Consider the following 22,345-nt stretch of genomic DNA (forward strand, 5'->3'; position numbering starts at 1 on the left):
CTTTGAGTGTGGAAGGGTGGTACCTGGATCAGCAGGATTTGGAATTACTTTGTTGTAGGGTTTGGATGATGGTATGATTTGGCAATGAGCCTATGGGCCTATAAAATTATGATGGAAATGGTGAATGATGAATGAGTTGGCAGGAGTTATCATTATTTTGGGCTGCTTATAGCCTGGGAAATAAAAGTGGACATGGAAGGGTGATGGGGTGTGAGGTGAGAGAAATAGAGGGCCTTCAAACTTAAAAACAGCTATGACAGACTCCTGAGAATTAATGCGGGCTTTTTAAACAGCCAAACCTAGCATTTAGCAGCCACTAAGATGATCTCCAATCTGCATGAGAGTTGGCGGACCCAACCCAAACCCACACCACTCATTTATATTGGAATGAAGATCATTTCATTCAGGGTGTTTCTCCTGAGGCAGGTGTTGAGAGCCGGGAAATTTCCTGACTTATGCTACTTACTACAGGAGTTAATTTACATGCCTCAGAAGTTTGCTCATGAGGCACTGTGAGATGATGGAAAAGATGACAGGAAATTTAGTAATCTAAAGGGAGTCAAGAGTCAAAACAATAGAGCAGTGTAGCAATCTGTGTAAAGAAAGTAGAGCTGGACGGGAAAGAACAATGAGCTTAGAATAATGCATGACTGGCAATAATGCTTTTAGCAAATATGGGCCATGCAAAGAATAATAACGTGAGAAAAAAATGAGTCTCTTTATCCAAATATGAAAAACATTCCCAGCAAGATGGATGATCTAGCAACATATTACCTTGATATTAGCACTATTACAGGGGTGTAATTACTAGGTGACCTAGACAGAGAAATAAATCTGTAAGAATACTTAACATTTTTGAAAGGAAAGATGGAATACAGATAGAGAAGGAGAAGTCCTAATGATAATGAGTGGTAAGAGGACAGTAGTAAGAGAGAATTTGGCTCAGACATTCAGAAAGTAGAATTAGTATTGGTGGCGATTATGAACAATAAGAATTAGAAAAAGAAAAGGTGGAATAAAATTTTTCACTCCTCCTTCCACTTAATAATCGTTTGACTGTTGGACAGAACATTAAACAAGAAATAACTGGAACTTCTCGCAAGCAGGTCTTGGGGATTTTAATTTCATATCAAAAGGTAGTCTGGAAGGGAGTTTGATGAATGCTTTTCCAGCAGTTTTAGAATATTATGTGTATAGCCAATTGGGATAAGACACTTTATATTTGATATTGCATAGTAAAACACGGCTTATTTGTAATCTCATAGGAAATCATTCTTGGGGGAAACGTAATCATAATGAGTATATTGGAGATAGCAACAACTGCAGATGCTGGCCTCAACATAGAATTCACACAGAGATAGTAGGAACTGCAGATGCTGGAGAATCCGAGACAACAAGGTGCAGGGCTGGATGAACACAGCAGGCCAAGCAGCATCATAGGAGCAGAGAGGCTGACGTTTCGGGCCTAGACCCTTCATCTGATGGGCCTAGACCCTTCATCCAGCCCTGCACCTTGTTGTCTAGAATTCACACATACCAGTTTCAAAATTTCCCCCTCCCTGGCCTTATCCCATGTCCAACCTTCCCTCTCATCCCTGCCTCCTTAACCTGACACAACCTTTCAAAATAAGAATAGAGGATATCTTAAAATAAAAGCAATTTAATTTATCAAATTGATCTTTACTCAAATATTATAACATTTTCTCGACTGCAACCTCCCAAGAGAGGCAACCAGCAAAAACATAAAGCACTTTGAAATTTATAAAAAGCTTCAAAGCAATCAAGTAAAATGCTGGAATATTAAACAACCTAATAACCCATATTTACAAATCTGACCAGTTAAATTTGATCCATGGTTATTCATCATCCATGAAATGCATGAACTAGTGTATGCTATTCAGTAATTGATCATTTATTGTCTATTCATATTCCTTAGAATTTCAATTCTATTCTTATATTGTACCCTCCACCCCATTTTTATAAAGTGAATTAATTGATATAACAATAATTGCCTTTGCTGGCAAACTGTTCCATATATGATTTAGTCTAAAATATTTAAGGTTTTCTAAACTGAAATGGTTGCAATCGACCTCAAATTTTATAGGGTTGGAAAGTAGAAAATCAGCCAGAATCCCTGCTCCTGAGTGATGTCCAGTGATTCCTCATAGAAAAGTGTGTATTTGGCTGCAGACTAAATTAATCTTAGTTGTAATAGTTTCCATTGACTATGCTAAAAATTAGCTGCAGGTATGCTTGTTGTGAATACGAATCTCTGCACATTAAGCACTTATGGAACTTAGTCCCAGCAGGAGGAAATGAGAAATGAACACTAATGTAAATCTGGTTCATTTATTATTGTTGTGGTTGTTGAAGGTCAGTCGTCTTAGCTCCAGGACGTTTCTGCGGGAGGTCCTCAGGGTGGTGTGCTCAGTGCAGCTGTTTGCAGCTGTCTTCTGCTGCTTCATAAATGATGGCCTTCCTTCCATCATGGGTTCAGGGCTGGGGATGTTCGCTGATGATTGCACAGTGATCAGCATCATTTGAGCCTCTCGGACGCTGGGGCAGTCCATGTCCAAAGGCAGAAAAGCCAGACAATATCCGGGTTCAACTGGCAAGTGGCAAGGAACATTCACAGCAGGATAATGCAAGCCAATGACCATGTACAACCAAGAAAAAGCCAATTCTTGGCCCTTGAAATTCAGTGCTGTTAATCACTGAATCTCTCACTTATCACCATTTTTATGGACCAGACCAGACCCCCTCAAAATAGTTTCAGAAGGTAGCCTAGACACTAACTTTTTCTTATTTTAAAGGCAAATTTAATGTGCTATGTTCCAGTTGCAATTCGACTGTTCAAACTACTCAATGTTAAGCAAAGTACAACTTATTTATGAAAGAAGAATGAACTTAGAATAACTTAACTCTTGGAAAGCTTGACCAAATAATAAATACAGTAACTATGACAAATTAAATATTCCAATACAGTAACATCCCATAAACACACCGCTTGGCAAAAAAGCAAATTCAGAAAAATAGATTTGTCTTGCAGGTAATCCAGCAGAGAGAGAAACCCTAGTTTCCAGCTGTAACTGAGAGAGAGAAAAGATAGTTTCTACTTCTTCAAAATTCCAGCAGCTTCTGACCTGTTGAGACTCCAACAGCAACAACGTAAAGCTAAACCTAAAAACTAATTAAAAAAAACAGAAATCCTGGTCTGTGAGAGCTGGCCACACCCATCCAGGCTGCTTCTCTTGTTATGACTTTTTAAAAAAAAAACCCAAGGCCTCCCGAGCTGTTTACTTCATGAGTATTCAGTAGCCAGCACAATACCTTTACCTTAAAATCTTCAAATAAATAAAAGGGCAAAATAATCTCTTAAAGCTACATCAGGGCGGCACGATGGCACAGTGGTTAGCACTGCTGCCTCACAGGGGCCCGGGTTCAATTCCACCCTCGGGTGACTGTCTGTGTGGAGTTTGCACATTCTCCCTGTGTCTACGTGGGTTTTCTCCAGGTGCACCGGTTTCCTCCCACAGTCCAAAGATGTGCAGGCTAGGTGGATTGGCTATGCTAAATTGCCCGTAGTGTCCAGGGACGTGTGGATTAGGTGGGTTACAGGAGGATGGGTCTGGGTGGGATGCTCTGAGGGTTGGTGTGGACTTGTTGGGCTGAAGGGCCTGTTTCCACACTGTAGGTATTCTATGATCCTATGATTCTGTCCATCTTCTTTCTCACCTATCCACCCCACACTTCCCATGACCTATCTCCACAAGCCCCTGCGTGCATTTATCAATCACTATCCCACTACCTGGCCCTAACCACCCATCCCTGTATTTATTTCTGAGCTTCCTTTCCCCACCACAGTCCTGATGAAGGGTGTAAACCTGTCAGCCTTTCCTGCTCTTCTGATGCTGCCTGACCTGCTGTGTTCCTCCAGCTCCACACTGTATTCATAATGAGCATATTTAACTTTTGAGATTCATGATTAAGTTTCATGGTTTCAAAGAAACAGGGGAAATAATTGGAGATAGCTTTCAAAACAAAATATAAACCATTAAATTGCACAAAATTACTGAGAAAGATCATTAGGGACGATACCAGCATAGATCATAGAATCCCTACAGTAACCACTTGCCAGTAACCACAAAGTAAGTCTAACTTAGTGATGCAAGTGGCATGTCCAACTTTTTCCACACAGTCCTCCAGTCTTGGATTTGGGTATGAGTTTGATTTAGTCACGGCATTGATCTTCTGATATTCTACGCAGAATTGTTGAGTACCATCAGGTTTGGGAACGATCGGCGAACTCCACTTGCTTTGACTCAGCTTGATGACATCTTCTTGCAGCATCACTGCCACTTCCTTTTGTACCTGTGCTGCTTTGAAAGGATTAAGCCTACAGGGGTTTTGTTTTATCGGAACAACATTCCCTACGTCAACCTTGTACTATAGTATTAGTCCTCCCCATTCTATTTCTACATATGTCCTTATAGTGTTGCAACAAGCCTTTCAATTCAGTTCTGTATCCCGGAGACAGGTAACCTACTACCCTATCCAGTTCTTTAAGGACTTCCTCGTTATTTAATTTATTCTGAGGCACATCAAAATCCAAATCATCTGGATGGGATTCCTCATTGTGAGTGACAGTAACTAATACCTGTTTTGCTGGTTCCCTTTCTCTGTCATAGTAAGGTTTCAGCATGTTCATATGACATTCCCAATAATTATTTTTCCTATCTGGCATCTGGCACCTGACTTAGCATCTTTTCAATCTGATAGGAACCACTAAACCTTGCTTTGAAGGGATTGGAAGTAAATATACAAATTTTTGATTTCTTATCAGCTTCTTGCTTCATTAGATGCTGTGCCACCTTAAAATGTTGTACAAAGAACATAACATAGAACATAGAACAGTACAGCACAGTACAGGCCCTTCAGCCCACAATGTTGTGCTGACCTATTATCCTACTAAGATCAAACATCCCTGCATACCCTACATTTTACTATCCCCCATGTGCCTATCCAAGCGTCACTTAAATGTCCCTAATGTATCTGACTCCACTACCACTGCCAGCAGCGCATTCCACATGTCCACCACTCTCATTCACCTACTGTTTAATCTTTTACTCACCTCAGATACATAATCCAACTGTGAGGTCTCTGATTTCTGACTTTTCCATAATTAATTTTAAAGACCCTCTTACTTTGTGTCCGAATATCAGTTCAAATGAAGTAAACTGAGTTGATTCATTTGGAACATCTCTAATAGCAAATAATATAAATGGGATATCTTTATCCCAAATATTTGGGTAATCCTAGCAATAAGCCCTCATGGTCTTTAGCGTCTGATGCCGCCTTCATAATGTTCCCTGGGATTCAGGGTGGTACACACTGGATTTAGAGTGTTGGATGGTTAAACTATCCCCGACATCCTTAAATAGTTTGGTAGTAAAATTGGACCCTTAGTCTGACTGTATCTCCTTGGGTAGTCCATATCTGGTAAAGAATGTAAGCAACTCCTCCACAAATTTTTTTGCCTTGATATTCCATAATGGAATTGCCTCTGGAGGTCTGTTTGAAACATCCGTTATGGTTAGCAAATACTGGTTCCCACTTTTGGTTTTAGGGAGGGGACATATACAATCAAACATAACTTGCATGAAAGGTTCTTCAAATATGGGAATTGGCATCAAAGGCGCTGGTTTTATTACTGCCTGTGGCTTTTGTACCATTTGACATCTATGACAGGTACAGCAAAATTCAACCACATCTTTAATAATCCAAGCCAATAGAAATGCTTTTGTATCTTAGCCCAAGTCTTCCTCACTCCTAGATGACCTCCTACAGGTAATTAGTGTGCTACCCACAATACTTCCTGTTTCTATGCTACCGTCAACATCATCTGATGAACATCCACCGATTTCTCATCTGCAATAACCTGCGAAGGTCTCCATTTCTACCTTAGGGTTCTATTCTTAAGATAATAACATTCGGGAATACATTCTGACTCCTTTTCCGAATAAGCTTTATGATAAAAATCTTTTATTGTCTCATCTTTTTGTTATAACACCGTTAATCTTTCAGAACTAAACACCTCTGCCTGATCTTCTACCTACTGAGGATCTTCCTTTACCATTTCATCAAACAGGGTGTCAGCTAACTGGACCTCAATTCCTTTGCCTTTCCCTTTATTTTGCCCTTCTTACTTTAATTTACAGCTATGGGATCTTGTCACCACACAGTCTGGAAAAATTCCAGGGTATTTTTCTTTTAACTCCTCAGTTCGCTGGTTTTCTTTTGGCTTCTCTGCTACAATGGACATCACTCCCACACGTGATCCGGCTAGGTTGTTTCCAAGAACAATGTTTATTCCTGGAGTAGACATTCTTCCAATCACCCCCGCTGTCATTTCCCTCGTCTTGATTGGACTTTCCAGCCTCATCTTACACAGGGGAATGCTAAAACTCTTTCCATTTATTCCACAGAGTATCACTCTCTCAGACAACATTTCACAAGGAGTGCGAATACTTTCATCTCTTGCTATTTGAGTCTGCCCAGCTCCCGTATCTCTCAATGTTTTAACTTGTTTACCTTCTCCCCCTGTTCTTCCTGAGTAAACCTTACCCACAGAGGTGAAGTCTTTGAAGAGATCTGGCACTATTTGTGACTAGGCTGTGCACTCTCCTCCAGCTCCTAGAGTTCTCTTGTGATTTCCTTCACTACCTCAACTAATCCCACTAGTTTAGCCTCTTTTACCACATCCTTTTTCCTAGTGCCTCTCTTACTCTACTAGCACTGTGACTTTGCGTGTCCCCCTCTATTACAGTGGAAACACCCGAGGACTTTAGCCTCTTTTTCACCCTCTTGAGTTTTTTTTTTCCACACATAGTAAACTATACCCAGCGTGATCTACTTTTTGCGTTTCATTGAGGGATCTCCCTCTTTCCCAATTTCTATCCCTCATGGAACGAAATTGCTGTCGGAAGCTAGATTTTGATTTATGCACTAATGCATATTCATCTGCCATCTCTGCAGCTCTTCACTATTTTAACTTTCTGTTCCTCAACACGAGTTCTTAAAACTTCTGGAAGTGAGTTTTTGAAGTCCTTCAACAGAATAATCGCCCGAAGATCCTCGTATGTTTTTTTCTATCTTTAAAGCTGTCACTCTGCTGTCGAAGTTGCTATGTTTAATTCTTTCAAACTCAACACAATTCTGACCTGGTTCCTTCCTTATATTCCTGAACCGTCGTCTATAAGCTTCTGGTACCAATTCATTGGCTGTCAAAATAGTCTGTTTTACTACTTCATATTCTCTTGACACCTCATCTGGCAGCGCTGCAAACACCTCACTAACCCTGCCTCCCAACTTGGTCTGAATTAACATCACCCACAGTCTCAAGCCAGTTTATGTGTTTAGCAAATTTCTCAAAGGAAATTAAAAAAGCTTCTACATCTTTATCATCAAATGTTGGTAATGTTTTGACATATTTGTATATATCCCTAACAGGTCTTTAGATAAGATATGTCTGCTCATCATCACTCCTCCTCACAAAGCCTACCTTCTACCTTCATTTCCATCATATTAAGTCAGCTATCCTGTCTAATTTGCAACTTCCGAAGTTCAAACGGTCTCCCTTTCTTTTCGTCTTTCTTCTGCTTGTAACCGTAATTCAAACAACTTCCTTTCCTGTTCAAGCTGCTTCAACTGCAATTGAATTCTAGCCATTGCCAAAAGATTCTGATGGCTTTTCCAGCAAAATGTCGAGCTATTGCTGTAATTACCTCTTCTCACAGACAAAGGCAACCCCAACTCCAGTTTGTCTGCCAATTCCAGCAGCTTTTCCTTGGCTCACTTTTTGTAAAACCCCCAAAAGTCACTTCTTCCACCCTCAGGAAACTCTTAGTGACTGAAAGAGCCATTACCTCACCTTTGATTCAATCAACCAGATGTAACAGAAATTAAACACATTTTCTACTTCTCACTTAAGTTTTACTTAAAGATCCAGGACACTAATCCCAAGTCTGTTTAAATTGGCTAGGCCCTTTTGTACCCCAAATCCGTTCATATGCCTTGTACAAACCAAACAGATCGCTGACTCAAGCCCCCAATCTGTTATGGAGGGGTGGTTGAGTCCTCTCTGATAATTAAAACCAAAACACCTAAAGAAGCTTGCCTCACCTCTTAATCTGTTAAAGTTAGTGTCAAAAGTGGTATAAACTGCCTCTCACCTCCAATCTGTTGTAAAGGAGTGGTGAAATGAAAGAAATCCCTGATAGTCACTTTACAATCAAGAAGTAACAATTTGTATATCTAATACTAACAGTGAATAAATTAACAGAACTACTAACAAATTCCCCTCTTGACTACTAACTATTCCCGAATAAAACAAAATTCTAATGCTATACTGTTCCAATAGAAATAAGTCCAACTTCTATAGACCAAATCAATAAAAAAAAATTTAAACTTAATCTGTCAAAATTACAGTCAGGGTAACTCTTCCGGAATGTTCTTTGCCTTCACTGCAGTTTTCCATTCAGAAATGCCTTTCTCCGTGGAATCCTTGTGTCAGGAATGTTAGCTAAGCATGTCACTGTACCTTTAGTTTAGATGGTGCTTACTCTAAGAGAGTTGAGATTTCTGTGAGAGCCAGTGAATTTCTCTTTCTTTAGAGCTGATGGCTGGTGAGAGCTGTTCTCTTAACAGATGGCAGTTGCTCTCACCGATTTTCAAATGCCTCTTCTTTCATACCCTTGATAACCTATTAATTGATTTTAATAGGATTGGTTCTAGATTGTCAAAACAATCAGATTTAAATTAATTAGGTTTTGGTATCTAGGGCCTGGTTTAAATTAATTGGCTAAATTCAAAAACCTGTTGTCTTGGTAAAAGTGCTGCTTTGCCAATTAACAGTGTAACCTTCTGATACAATGTTTCAATTTCAAGAACTCGCTGTGCATCTGCTGCTGCCTGCAAACTTTTTTAAATCTCCCAGCCAAATAAAAACATCTTTTAAAGGGTCTACGCGCTCTTTCCCTTCCCCCCCCCCCCGTCATCATTTTACAAACGAATTCTAACATCCTGCCTTCCAATCCACACTTGCTATACCTAACTTAGCAACAGTATTTTTGTCAATTTTTAGTCAAATGAATTTCTCCAATACTTTTTTTTAACTGATACTAATTTCTTTCAGTTCCACTCTCAATAGATCTTGGATCTTAATTATTTCAGGGAGATTAGTTACGCCTTCCTCTGTGAAGATATGAACAAAGTACTGGAGCAGCACAGTTGCTCAGTGTATGGCACTGCTCCCTCACAGTACCAGGGACCAGGGTTCAATTCCAGCCTCAGGCAATTGTCAATGTGGAGACTGCACATTCTCCCCATGTCTGCATGGGTGCTCCGGTTTCCTCCCACAGTCCAAATATGTGTAGGTTAGGTAGATTGGTCATGCTAAATTGCCCCTAGTGTCCAGGGTCGTACTGGCTAGGTGGGTTATCCATGGGAAATGCAGAGTTTTGGGGGTGTGGGGGTGGGGAGGGTGCTGAATCTGGTTGGGATGCTCTTCAGAGTGTCAGTGTGGACTAGATGGGCCAAACAGTCTGTTTCCTCACTGTAGGAATTTTATGATCTGCTAATTTAGCTTCTCTGCCATTTCTCTATTTCCATTTTAAATTTTTCTGCCTGGACCTGTAATGGACACACTTTTGCCTTTGCTAATCTCTTTTTTACATATCTATAAAAGCTTTAATAACCCATTATTATGTTTTTTGGTGATATACATTCCTATACTATTTTCTCTTAGCAATTTCCTGATCCTCCTTTGTTGAATTCTAAAATCCTCTTGATTCTGAAGTTTACAACTATTTTTGGCAATTTTATAAGCCTCCTACTCTGACCTAATAATACCTTTAAGTTCCATTGTTAGCCATCACTTCTACATTATTTTATTCATTTTGTGGGATGTGGGCATCACTGGCTGGCCAGCATTTATTGCCCGTCCCTGGTTGTCCTTGAGATGATGGTGGTGAGCTGCCTACTTGAACCATTGCAGTTCACCTGATGTCCACAATGCCATTAGGGAGGGAATTCCAGGATTTTGACTTGGATATTTTAACCATAAAGGAATGGTTTCTTTTGGAAAATAAGCATTAAGTCTTTAAATATTAGCCATTGCCTATCTACTGTCAAACCTTTGAATGTATTTCCAATCCACTGCAGCCAACTTCTTCTCGCATCTGAAGAAGTCATACCATACGCAAAATGTTAACTCTCTTTCTCTCTCCATAGATGCTTCCAAACCTACTGAGTTTCAGTATTCTCTGTTTGTGACACCCAACTTCCTCCTCATAGCTTCATAATTGTCTTTGTTTAGGTTTAGGACCTGAGTTTCAATTGAAAAACATCTTTCTTCAAATGTCATTGAAAATTCAACCATACTATTCACTGCAGGTTCTTTTACACCAAGTTGTTAATTAGCTTTATTGTCATTGCATAATACTAGATCTAAAAATGTTTATGCCCTCATTGGTTCCTCAACATATTGCCCCAAAAACTATCTTGAATGCATTCTAAAACTTCTTCCTCCACACTGTTGGTGCTCATTAGATTTATCCAATCTCAACGTGCATTGTAGTCAGCTATCATTACTGTGTACTTGTTGCAACAGGGACCTCTGATTTCCTGCTTTATACTATGCCGTAATTTACCACAACTGTTTGATGGTCTACCACTCTTACCAATACTTGGTGACCTTTGCTGTTTCTTAGCTCCATCCAACATGAGTTTCCATCCTGTTCTTCTAATCCGAGATCTTCTTTCAATGATGCATCCCATTCCTTTATTATCAGAGCTACTGCATCTCCTTTACCTTTTTTATCTGTCCCTCCTAAATGTGAATATCCTTTAATATTCAGTTTCAGGTTTTGGTCAGCCCACAACTGCACTTCTGTAAATGTATGTAGCATTGAAACAGTGTGTTTTAATTTTTTTTTTCTTTTTAATTCTATTCTGTAATTTGGCCCTGTTTGTTTCTAAGATTTGTTTCTTCTAGTTTCCACTTTCATTTACAGCTTTTCTGTCTCCCACACTTAGTGTTTTCCTATTTGAATTTACTCTTGGGTTCCCCTGACAAACAAGTTTAAAATCTCCCAAAAAGCACAAGCAAATCTCTCCATGAGGATATCAATCCCAATCCTATTGAGATGTAACTCCCCACTGCTTGGCACAGTTTCCACCTATCCTAGAATTGATCCTCATGCCTACAAATCTAGAGCTCTTCCCGTTTGGTTTTTCCAAGTTTACTTAAACTTCCTTTTTCTATACCCACTGGTACATGGTACGAGGAGCAATCCTGAGAATACAGCCCCAAGTCAATACAGTGCAGAGCTGGAGGAACACAGCAGGTCAGGCAGCATCAGAGGAGCAGGAAAGTTGACATTTCGGATTTACACCCTTCATCACGACAGCCCCAAAGGTCCTCCAATTAAGGTCTGTCACCTGCCTAAATGCTACTTTCAGAACTGCATCCCTCTTTCTACTTTATCATTGGTACCAATGTGGGACACAAGTTATGGCTTTTCTCACCCCCTCTTCCAGCTCCCGCTCCCCACCCCCCCACCAAAACAAAAAGAACATCCTACAACTATTGTGTGACATCCTTGACTCAGGCACCACAGAATAGAATCATAGAAACCCTACAGTGTGAAGCAAGTAATTCGGCCCATCCAGTCTCCACTGACCCTCCAAAGAACATCCCACACAGACCAGACCCATCCCCCTGCCTAACCCTGTATTTCCCATGGCTAATCCTAGCCTGCATATCTCTGGACATGATGGGCAATTTAGCATGGCCGATTCACCTAACCTGGGCATCTTTAAACTGTGGGAGGAAACCGGTACATCTGGAGGAAACCCACACAGACATGAGTAGAATGTGCAAACACCACACAGACAGTCACCCAAGGTTGGAATCAAACCTGGCTCCCTGGCGCTGTGAGGCAGCAGTGCTAACCCTGAACTACTGTGCCACTAGCAAGGCAGTGTATCAACTTGGAGTTATGTCCGTGGCCATGGAAATTCTTGTTGTCTGTTTCTGTATCCATCAAATTGCTGGTCACTATTACTTTATCATTTTCCTTCAGTCCACCCCCAGTGCAAGATCCTGTGCACTGAGCCACTTGCAGTGCCACAAGCTTGGCTCTTGCTACAGTCCTTTGATGAACCATCTACCTCACCAGTGTCCAAATGGAAACCAGTATATTCATGACTTAAAGGAAGAAAGTGAATGTACTGTAGTCAGCTTTGCAGATGACACAAAAATAGGTGGAAATGCAAGTTGCAAGAAGGATAGGACCAGTTTCCAGAGATATATTGATAGGTTAAATAAGTGGGCAAAAAGTTGGCAAATGAAGTATAACATTGGAAAATGCGAAATTGCTCATTTTGGAAGGGAAAAGTGAAGAACGGAATATTATTTAAATTGAGAAGAACTGCAGAAAGCTGCAACACAAAGGGACATGGGGGTAGTTGTACATGAAGCACAGAAGCTAGCACACGTATGCAACAGGAAATCAGGAAGGCTAATGGAATATTGGCCTTTATTTCAAGGGAGTTGGAGTCTAAGGTTAGGGAAATCATACTCCAATTGTACAAGATGCTGCTAAGACCACATCTGGAGTTCTGAGAGCAGTTTTGATCCCTTTATTTAATGAAAGACATTATTTCATTGGAGGCAGTTCAGAGAAGGTTCACAAGGATGATCCCTTGTATGGAGGATTGTCTTATGAGCAAAGGTTAAACTGTTGGGACTCTACTCACTGCAGTTTAGAAAAATAAGAGGTAATCTTATTGAAACATATTGGATTCTTAAGGGGCTTAACAGGGAAAATGTTGAGAGGATGTTTCCCATTGTGGGAAGATCTAGGACCAGAGGGCATCGTGTCAGAATAAAGGAGCACCAATTTAAGACTGAGATGAGGAAGAATTTCTTCTCTGAGAGGGTTTGGAGTGTTTGGTACTCCTTGCTGCAGTGAACAGTGAGGGCAGAGTCCTTTTGTATATTTAAGGCTGAGATTGATTCTTTATCAGTAGAGGAATTAAGGGTTATGGGGAAAATGCAGGAAAATGGACCTGAGAAATTCTGGATCAGCCATGTTGTTTTTGAATGGCAGTGTAGGCTCGAGGAGGTGAATGGCCCTGCTCCTGTTGCTATTTTCTATGGTCTTGTGGTGAATGTGATAGACTCAGGTCTCCTGAACTACTTGCCTGGCCCTTCTAATTGACCAAAAGTACCCATTCCTCTCTGTCTCCCTGATCTTAATCTGCATGTAACTACTTTCCTAAACATTCTATCCTAGTCATCCTCAGCTTTGTGGATCTAGAGCTGGAGATACATCCTGCCTATGTGACTGCCTGGGCCACATGGAGCCTGATTGTGCAGGACGGGTATTCCATGCAGCTAAGCTACTCTGCCTTCCGTTAAGCCTACTTTCAGACTATCTAAACTAGAAATGGGAAAGTAGAAAATAGCTCTGTCTCTGTCTGCTTGTCTCGGTGTCATTTTTTCACGTGCTCCTCTGGGTGATGCTAACTGCCTTTCATAGTTTCCTCATTTTGCTTGTTCCTCTAGTTGTTGTTAACAATCGGTTTTGAGGTCCTTTTCTCATGTGGTTCTCTAGGTGTTGCTGACAGTCTGTTTAAGTGTCTCTTCTCATCCACTTTTCAAATCATTCCCACATTGATTTCTGTCCCTCACTAGCAATTGAAAATTCAGTTCTCTGTACCTGACTTCTATTCCAATTTACTAAAGGCTGTTTATCAACTTATCTTTAAAATGATAAGCAATCAAACCCAGCCGCTAGGGGAGCCCACAAATGAAAAGGCAGAAGCTTATTTGACTGACAACTCAACTGATCAATCCCGGCCACAGAGATGCAGGGTAGCTTAGCATCATTAATTGAAGTCCAGGTTCCAGGCATCTTCTATCAGTCATATTTCAGCGAGCTACTACATACTGGTATTTCACATTCTGAGGAGATAATCTTGTATGTTTAGGAATTTTCAACCCTAACTAATAGCTATTGCAGAAATAAAGCTACATATTGAGGTTGGTTGGCTCGCTGAGCTGGTTTGTTGTTCCGCAGACGTTTCGTTACCGTGCTTGGTAACATCCTCAGTGCAGCCTCTGATGAAGCGTCGGTGTGTTTTCCTGCCTGGTTTTTAAACTCTGGGGTCCGTTGCAATGGCTTGCCTCACTTCCAGGTTTCCTCCGTAGTGGAATGTATATGGGGTCGAGTTCAATGTGTTTATTAATAGCATGCTTTGTGGAGTGCCATGCTTCTAGGAATTCTCGTGCTTGTCTCTGCCTAGCCTCTGTCCCAGGATCTTGGTGTTGTCCTAGTCGAAGTCGTGGTTCTCCTTGTCCATGTGGATTGAGATGAGTGAGTATTGGTCGTGTCTTTTTGAGCCAGTTGTTGTTCATGTACTCTTGTTGTTAGTTTCCTTCCTGTTTGTCCGATGTAGTGTTTCTCGCAGTCTCTGCAGGGGATCTTGTAGATGACATTGGTCCCGTCCATGGCGGGGAGTGGGTCTTTAGTTTGGGTGAGCACTTGTCGTAGGGTTGATGTGGGCTTGTGTGCCACTCTGATGCCCAGCGGTCGTAGAAGCTTTGTGGTGACCGCTGGGCATCAGAGTGGCACTCCATGAAGCATGCTATTAATAAACACATTGAACTGGACCCCATATACATTCCACTATGGAGGAAACCCAGAAGTGAGACAATCCATTGCAACGGACCCCAGAGTTTAAAAACCAGGCGGGAAAACACACCGACGCTTCATCAGAGGCTGCACTGAGGATGTTACCAAGCACGGTAACGAAACGTCTGCAGAACAACAAACCAGCTCGGCGAGCCAACCAACCTCAACACCCACAACCCAATCTACAGATCTACTCCAAAACCTTAAAGCTACATATGTTTGTTCTTTCAGTACATTAGTGTATCTACTTGTTTATGTCTGAGGGGTAATTTTGCTAGATGTTGCTGCCAGGCAACTTGGTGAGTCAAAGGCGCAGTGTTAAACTTTGTCTATAACCCAAATGTGTGTCGAACAAAACTGATCTCTCAGAAACCACCCTTGTAATGTACAACTGTCTCATAAAAGTGTAAATTATGTATCTTAAAAGACAATAAATTAGTTATTGGCACTCTATCTAGGACCATAGGAGCATACAGAACCACTTAGTGTCTGGAACCTGTTCAAAATTTTAATAAGATCGGAGCTAGGATCTCTCTTAATCCTGTATGATCATCCTTGCCTCATGGCTTAATACCTCTTGAGAACAAAAATCTACCAATCTTAATTCTAAAATTAACAATTGATCTGACATCAGTTGCCATTTGTGGAAGAGAGATGCAAATGTTAATTATCTGTTATCTTATCTGTTTTTGAATTTCCCTTGTGGAAACTTTAGCATCAAGTTATAGACTCCCTAATTTGTGGAAATAGTTTCTCCCGTTCTGCCTATCCTGTTCCACTCGTTATCCTTTTTAAGTCTAAAGTGGATGATCTCACCTTTGTCCGTATTGAAATCTATTTGTTACAGTTACCCCAGTCATTTAATCTTTATGGTATTTCTGATTTTCATCTACATCACTTACAGTACTGCCTACCTTTGCGTTGTTGCCAAATGCAGATCTTTGTCTTTTTGTCTCATCATCTAAGCCACGAATGAATGCAGTGAATAATTAAGGCCTTTTATTAAAAAAATTCTATTAGATTTGTCAGGCATGACATCCTTTGTAAATTCATGTTGGCTGTGTCTAGTCAATTGAATGTTTTTAAGGTCTTCAGTCACCCTTAATTATAGACTCTAGCAATTTGTCAACAACAGATGTTAAGCAAATTAGTCAATAATTCCTTACCTTACTTAAATCATGAAGTGACATGTTCAATTTTCCAACTTAAAGGGACAGTTCCTGATGCAAGAGAACTTTGGAAACGTATAGTCATCAGAGAATCAGCCTAGTTACAGCATCTTGCATCTGTTCCATATTTCTAAAATAGGGACTGAGCTGCTTCCACCCATGGCACTTAACCCATTAGCCCTGCAACATTTCTAACTTCAAGTGCTTAACGGAGCAGGTGTAAACCATTCAGCACAGCAGACCTGCTACAGCATCCAATACAATATTATCATACCTGATTTCATTGTGGCCTTGATTTCACTTTTCTGTTTGTCACCCATAACCTTTGTGTCACTTGTCAGTCAAATATCACCTATCCGCAGAACTGATAAAAGCCTCAAACCTTCAACACTGGGCCTTGCTGTGTCTAGCGCCCCCTCTTAGACCACTGCATTTTTTGTAAAGCATGTGACAGCATCTTTATGTTCACTGTACCAAATTCCTGCAACTACCAAATTCCTGTATTTAATCATTCAGTTTTGCAGCATTTAATATGTAATTGCCATTGTTGTGAGACTTATTTTGTGTGTCGGCAGATTCATGAAGTGTATTTTAGATCATATCCACCCGCTGTGTAATCAGTTTTTTTTTTCATGTCACCATTGGGCCTTCTGCCAAACTCATTTAATCAGTCTTTTGGTTCACATTTCATGAGCCAAAACTGTTCCTCTCTATCCATTCTATGGGTTTCATAATTTTAAACACATCTGTCATGTTTTGTCCCAACTTCCTTCCATTTAATGAGAAATGTAACAGCTTTTCTAATCTGTAAGTGAACTTCCTTGGCTTTGGGATTGTTCGTGTAAATATTACCTGTACCCTTCTGAAACCTTCAGAACCTCTTAAAAGTGCAGTGCCCTGAATTGGACTCAATACTCCAGTTGAGACCAAGTCAGTGTTTCATTAAGATTCTTTGTAAGTTCCTTCTTTTTGTGCCGTATGGCTTGGTTTGTAAAGTCAGATCCTTTGTGTTTTTAAAATCATTTTCTGAACTTGCCATACCACCTTCAAAAGTTCATTTACACATACCCTTGGGTGTCTCTGTTCCAATTTCCCCTTTACAATTGAACCCTTTATTTTAAACTGCCTCTCCTCTTATCAAAATATATCACTTAATGTTCCTTTATATTAAATCTCATTTACCATATTTCCAACAGCCTATGTTCTCTTGAAGTCTGTTAATATCCTCTTTTTGTTGTTCATAAACTTCCAAGTTTCATGTCATCCACAAATTTTCAAACTATGAAATTATGCTATGTACACCTAAGTCTTGGCCATTAATATCTATCAAGAAAATATATATTAGTACTGATCTCTGGGGAATCCTACTATAAACCCTCTCGAATCTGAAAAATAATCATTTGCCTCCACTCTTTGTTTTCTGGTAGTCAACCAACTTTGAATTCATGCTCATAAGCAGTTTTCATTTTGTTCCATGGGCTTCAGTTTAAATGGTCAAACACCTTTCAAAATCCATGCGTTCATTGATTGTTTCCTTCATCGATCATTCCTGTTACCACATCAAAAACTCACTCAATTTAATTAAACATGATATGCCTTCAGTAAATCAATGGTGGTTTTCCCAAATTAATTCATGCTTGTCCAAGTAACTGTTAATTTTGTTCCAAATTATTGTTTTTAAGAGCTTTCCGTGGTCAGTGTTACACTGACTGGTTCATCTTTACTTCCTTTTCTGAACAAGAGTGTGATATTTGTAATTCTCTAATCTCTGTCACAAGCCATGATGCCAAAGAGAATTGGAAGGTTATGCAAGAATGTTTGCAACTGCTACCGTTACTTCTGTCTTTACCAAGGAAGATGTTGCTGCCATGATACAGTGTTGTTGTTCTAACTTTTAAATTTATTTTATCAGGTCCGAGATCAAGAATTCCCATATCGACGTAATTTGGTACGAGTTATAATAAATGTAGATGATGCCAACGATCACGTCCCCTACTTCACTAGTGCTGTGTATGATGGTTCAGTTTTTGAGTCTGCTACCTTTGGCTCTGCTGTTCTGCAAGTTACAGCCCTGGACAAGGACAAAGGTCAAAATGCTGAACTACTGTACAGTATTGAAAGTGGTAAGTAATAATTTTTAAAAAAAGGCCTTGTTGATGCAAAACTATAAACACTAAAATTAGTGGTGTAAATAAGGATTGAACAATTCTACATCAGGTTTTCTGCCACAATCAAATTTTGTTTAAACTATTACCTTAATTTGAAATAAGCTGTGTATCATGAGTAACATCCAGAAAATACTCAAGGAGCTGCAATGCATTAGTTAACTGGAAATGTAATCACTCTATCCAAACTCCAGATTGAATCAAATGATTTGTTTCATTTAATAAAACTGCTTGTTGAGTTTCTTTCTTTACAGCGCATAAATTTTTGCCGTTTATTTGTGCATTACATTTGTACATTTAAAAATCGAGGCCTGTAGTTGGTCATCAACAGTAGAATCAAACCTACTCATTATCAATTGGCTCCTGCTGAATACTCTCACAATGGGCTAAAGAGTTTTTAATCATTCTATAAAAGCTCTGACTCTGTAAAAGTTGACAATGACTACTTGAGCTTTGCAACTACCCTGAGATTTGGACAACTGAAATCTTCCTTCAAAACAAACCATGCCATAAAGTATCCTGACACTTGCAGGTGTCAGAAAAGTGATACCAGATGTAACTGTCTCAACAGTCTCCTTAATACATGCAGTTAAAGCATCACTGAGTGGGATACAGAATACTTGCTGACACATCAAAAGAAGCCTTTTCATTCAAAGCAGAAAGGCTGCCCTCACCTTAAGGTCAGCAAAGCTCAAGTAGCCTCTTCTACAGTTCCATTTATCTTTCCAGTGCCACTGTGTCTAAAGCAGGGGTGTCATACCACATGGTCCCTGTCAACACAGGGTTGAAATCTCACAGTCGGTAGCAATGTCCTGTATTAGGGATTCTGCCTAGAACAGTGTCAAGCTTCTCATTCAAATAGTCTTTTGTCTCCATGGAATAGTACATGTTGGAACATAGACACTCAGGTGGTTGGCTAGTTCCGTTTGAGTTGAAAGGGAAATTGAGCACATTCTGAATACTGAAGGCATATGACAGCAACAAACAGAAGAACTGCCAGGGTAACAGCACCAGAACACAACATTGCTTAACCTCACTGCAGAACTCAGAGTTCTGATGCTACGTTGTCAAAGCTGATCATATCTTTCACGTTGATGTAGGAAAAGAAAATCATGCTAATCTTTGGAATGAAGACCATTTTGTCCAGCTTAAATAGAACATCTCTGTTTCCATACTTGAATGCCCTGGCAGCATTTTCTCTGCCGTTGTGGGGCTAGGGATATCAGGGAAATTGTAGATTCATCGAATCCCAACAGTGTGTGGAAACAGGCCCTTCGGCCCAACAAGTCCACACCAACCCTCAGAGCATACCACCCAGACCCATTACCCTATAATCCACCTATCTCTGAACACAATCGGCAATTTAGCATAAGCAATCTACCTAGCCCGCACATCTTCGGACTGTGGGAGGAAACCAGAGCACCCAGAGGAAACCCACACAGACCCAGGGAGAATGTGCAAACTCCACACTGACAGTCACCCAAGGGTAGAATCGAACCCGGATTCCTGGATCTCTGAGGCTGCAGTGCTAACCACTGAGCCACTGTAAACATACTGGAATAGAGGTTAGATTTGTTCAGCCAAAATCTGCAGCGTTATGATACAACACATGCAAATACTTTTCCTCATCATGCTTGACAGGGAGATGTGTTGATACTTCTGCAAGCACTGTGATTGCCCTTGTTCTGGAACAGGACACAATATTTGCATCATTCATATCCTGAGGCGCTACCTCCTCCCTCCAGCAGGTGAAAAACTGCTGCTGAAGAGCTAGATTCCCATGTTTCATGAATTCAGGCAGAACAGCATTTTGTATATTGTATACACTGTTGCCACTACTTCGCTGACGGTGGTCAAGGAAGTGGATGTGGTGCCAGTCAAGTGGGCAGCTTTGTCCTGGATCTTGTCAAACTGCTTCAGTGTTATTGGAGCTGCAACCATTCAAGCAAATGGGGAATATTCCATTGCGCTCATTACCTATGGTTTGTAGATGGTGTAAATAAATTTCTTCTAATTTCCGCTCCAGTTCTTTTGCCAACTACTTTAAACCCATGATTTCTGATATTGATCACTTACCAAAGGAAATAGTTTTGCCCCACTCAGTCAAAATTCTTCATAATGTTGAATCCTCTAATAGCGATTCTTCCTTCTAATATCAACGCATCTCCTCCCAGGAGAACAATCCCAGTTTTTTATTCTTCATAAAGTGTAATGCCCAGAATTGTACAAAATACACCAGCTGAAATCCAACCATAATCTGTAAAGGTTGAGCATGAGATCTCTGTTTTTATACCTAATATCCTTATTTTAAAAGCCAGGGACACCATATATAACCTTAACTGCACCATTAGATTCCCTACCCTTTGAAACATTTATGCGTACACCCCTAGGTTCTTCTGCTTTTGCACTATCTTCAAAAGAAGACAATTGTAAACAAATTATAATGCTTCTTCATAGTGGTTCTTTCAAAATGCATTACTTCACCTAATTTGTAATAATTTATATCTGCTATGTGCCTTCCAATTCACCAGTCTTCCCTCATGAGATCTGCTACAATCCTGCACAATACTTAGCAGGTCATCAACTATTTATCTACAAGTTGTGAAGTGGTACTCCCAAAAGCCAACCCCAAGTAACTTGTATGCTGACAACAAGCAGTAACCCTATGATCAACCCTGGGGAACCTCACTGAATTTGTTCCAGTAGTCAAACGTAAATCCATTCATCACTAGTCTTTGCCTTCTGTTCCTTAGGCAATTTTCTGCCCAGGTCACTACATAACTTTGATACCATGTGCTTCTATTTCCTGAACAAATATTTTATATGCTGCTTACACCTTTTGAAAGTCTATATATAAAATATCTATGACACTACGTTCAAACTGCCTTCTCTATAATTTCATCAATGGTCTCAATCAGCTTAATTAGACATGATTTGCACTGAACAAATCCTTGCTGCCTGTCTTTATTAACCATTCTTGCCTAAATCTGAATTAATTTTGTTCTTGCCAATGGTCTCTTGTAGTTTTCTGAATACTGGTATTAGGTGGATGAACCCACAGTTAGCGGAGCTCTTTTTGAACAGGATTACAATGTTTGTAATTCACCTGTCCTCTGGCACCAGTTTCATAACGAAAAAGAATTAAAGGACCCTGCCTTGGCTTCCTGTAACAATATTTAATGTATCCCATCTGGACTGGTGACTTTTTAACCTGCAGTGATTGCAACCTATTTAGCACCAATTTTTATCATATCTGAAATCTCTAATTATCCCTCCAAATTTCAATTGACCCCTTTATTACGCTGTTCATGCCTTAACATGGTAGGATTATATAGTCAGTTTCTACAAAGCTTAGAAAGCGTGGGACGATGAATACCCTTTACTCTTCTCCCCCCCAACACACACACACACACCACTCCCCCCCACATCCCACATCCCACATTCCATCAGAAGAAAACACCATACTTGCCAAAGCTTGGGAATTGCTCCACTGTGGGATCTACACTGTCTTCTTGATGGGCCTGGCTGCTGTCCTAGCAGAACTCAGAAGTGACCAGCCAGTCAGTTTCTGAGTGAGGGGTTGAAGTCCCTCTCAAACCTTGCTGTTGTCTTCCACAGCTTGCTATTGGTGTGGATTGGACATATTTTCCAACCGACCTTTGAGTTGGAAAGGGTAAGAAGTCTGTTCTGTGCAGCACCCTCCCACCCTGCCCATCAGTGAAACCCAACTTTACCCAAAGTCACTCAATTGCATCGGAGTTTAAAAACACATCCATTAACTTCAGAGGTAGTAGGTACTGCTAATGCTGGAGAATCTGAGATAACAAGGTGTAGAGCTGGATGAACACAGCAGGCCAAGCAGCATCAGAGGAGTAGGAAAGCTGATGTTTCGGGTCTAGACCCTTCTTCAGAAAATGAAAAAGGGTCTAGACCTGAAACGTCAGCTTTTCTGCTCCTCTGATGTTGCTTGGCCTGCTGTGTTCATCCAGTTCTACACCTTGTTATCTCCATTAACTTCATTCTTATTTGTGAAAATGGATACATAATCATTCAGTCTCTCCGTGCAAGCTCTTGATCTGCTTTCATGAGAAGATATCCTTTTTTATCCCAAGTACTTTCCATTTATTTCTATAAAAAACTTTTGGGTTCCCCTTTATGTTGCAGACAAATCATTCCTCATATCCTCCTTTCCATTCTTAAATGCTTTTTCATTTTGCATTCCAAAACTAAATATCCTGCTGACCAGCTACCA

At 40.3% G+C, this 22,345-nt stretch overlaps 1 protein-coding gene across 5 annotated transcripts in view; it reads left to right on the plus strand.

Annotated features, from left to right (window-relative positions):
- fat3a (FAT atypical cadherin 3a) overlaps nucleotides 1-22,345 on the plus strand; it is a 689,153-nt gene that overhangs the window by 511,912 nt on the left and 154,896 nt on the right. For all 5 annotated transcript variants that reach the window (XM_048598158.1, XM_048598163.1, XM_048598159.1 and 2 more), the window contains one exon: nucleotides 17,841-18,051. In XM_048598158.1, coding sequence (XP_048454115.1) covers nucleotides 17,841-18,051 — 211 coding nt within the window. The remainder of the gene's footprint in view (nucleotides 1-17,840; nucleotides 18,052-22,345) is intronic.

This window comes from Rhincodon typus, chromosome 6 (assembly GCF_021869965.1).
Source record: "Rhincodon typus isolate 14 chromosome 6, sRhiTyp1.1, whole genome shotgun sequence".
Classification (NCBI taxonomy): Eukaryota; Metazoa; Chordata; class Chondrichthyes; order Orectolobiformes; family Rhincodontidae; genus Rhincodon; species Rhincodon typus.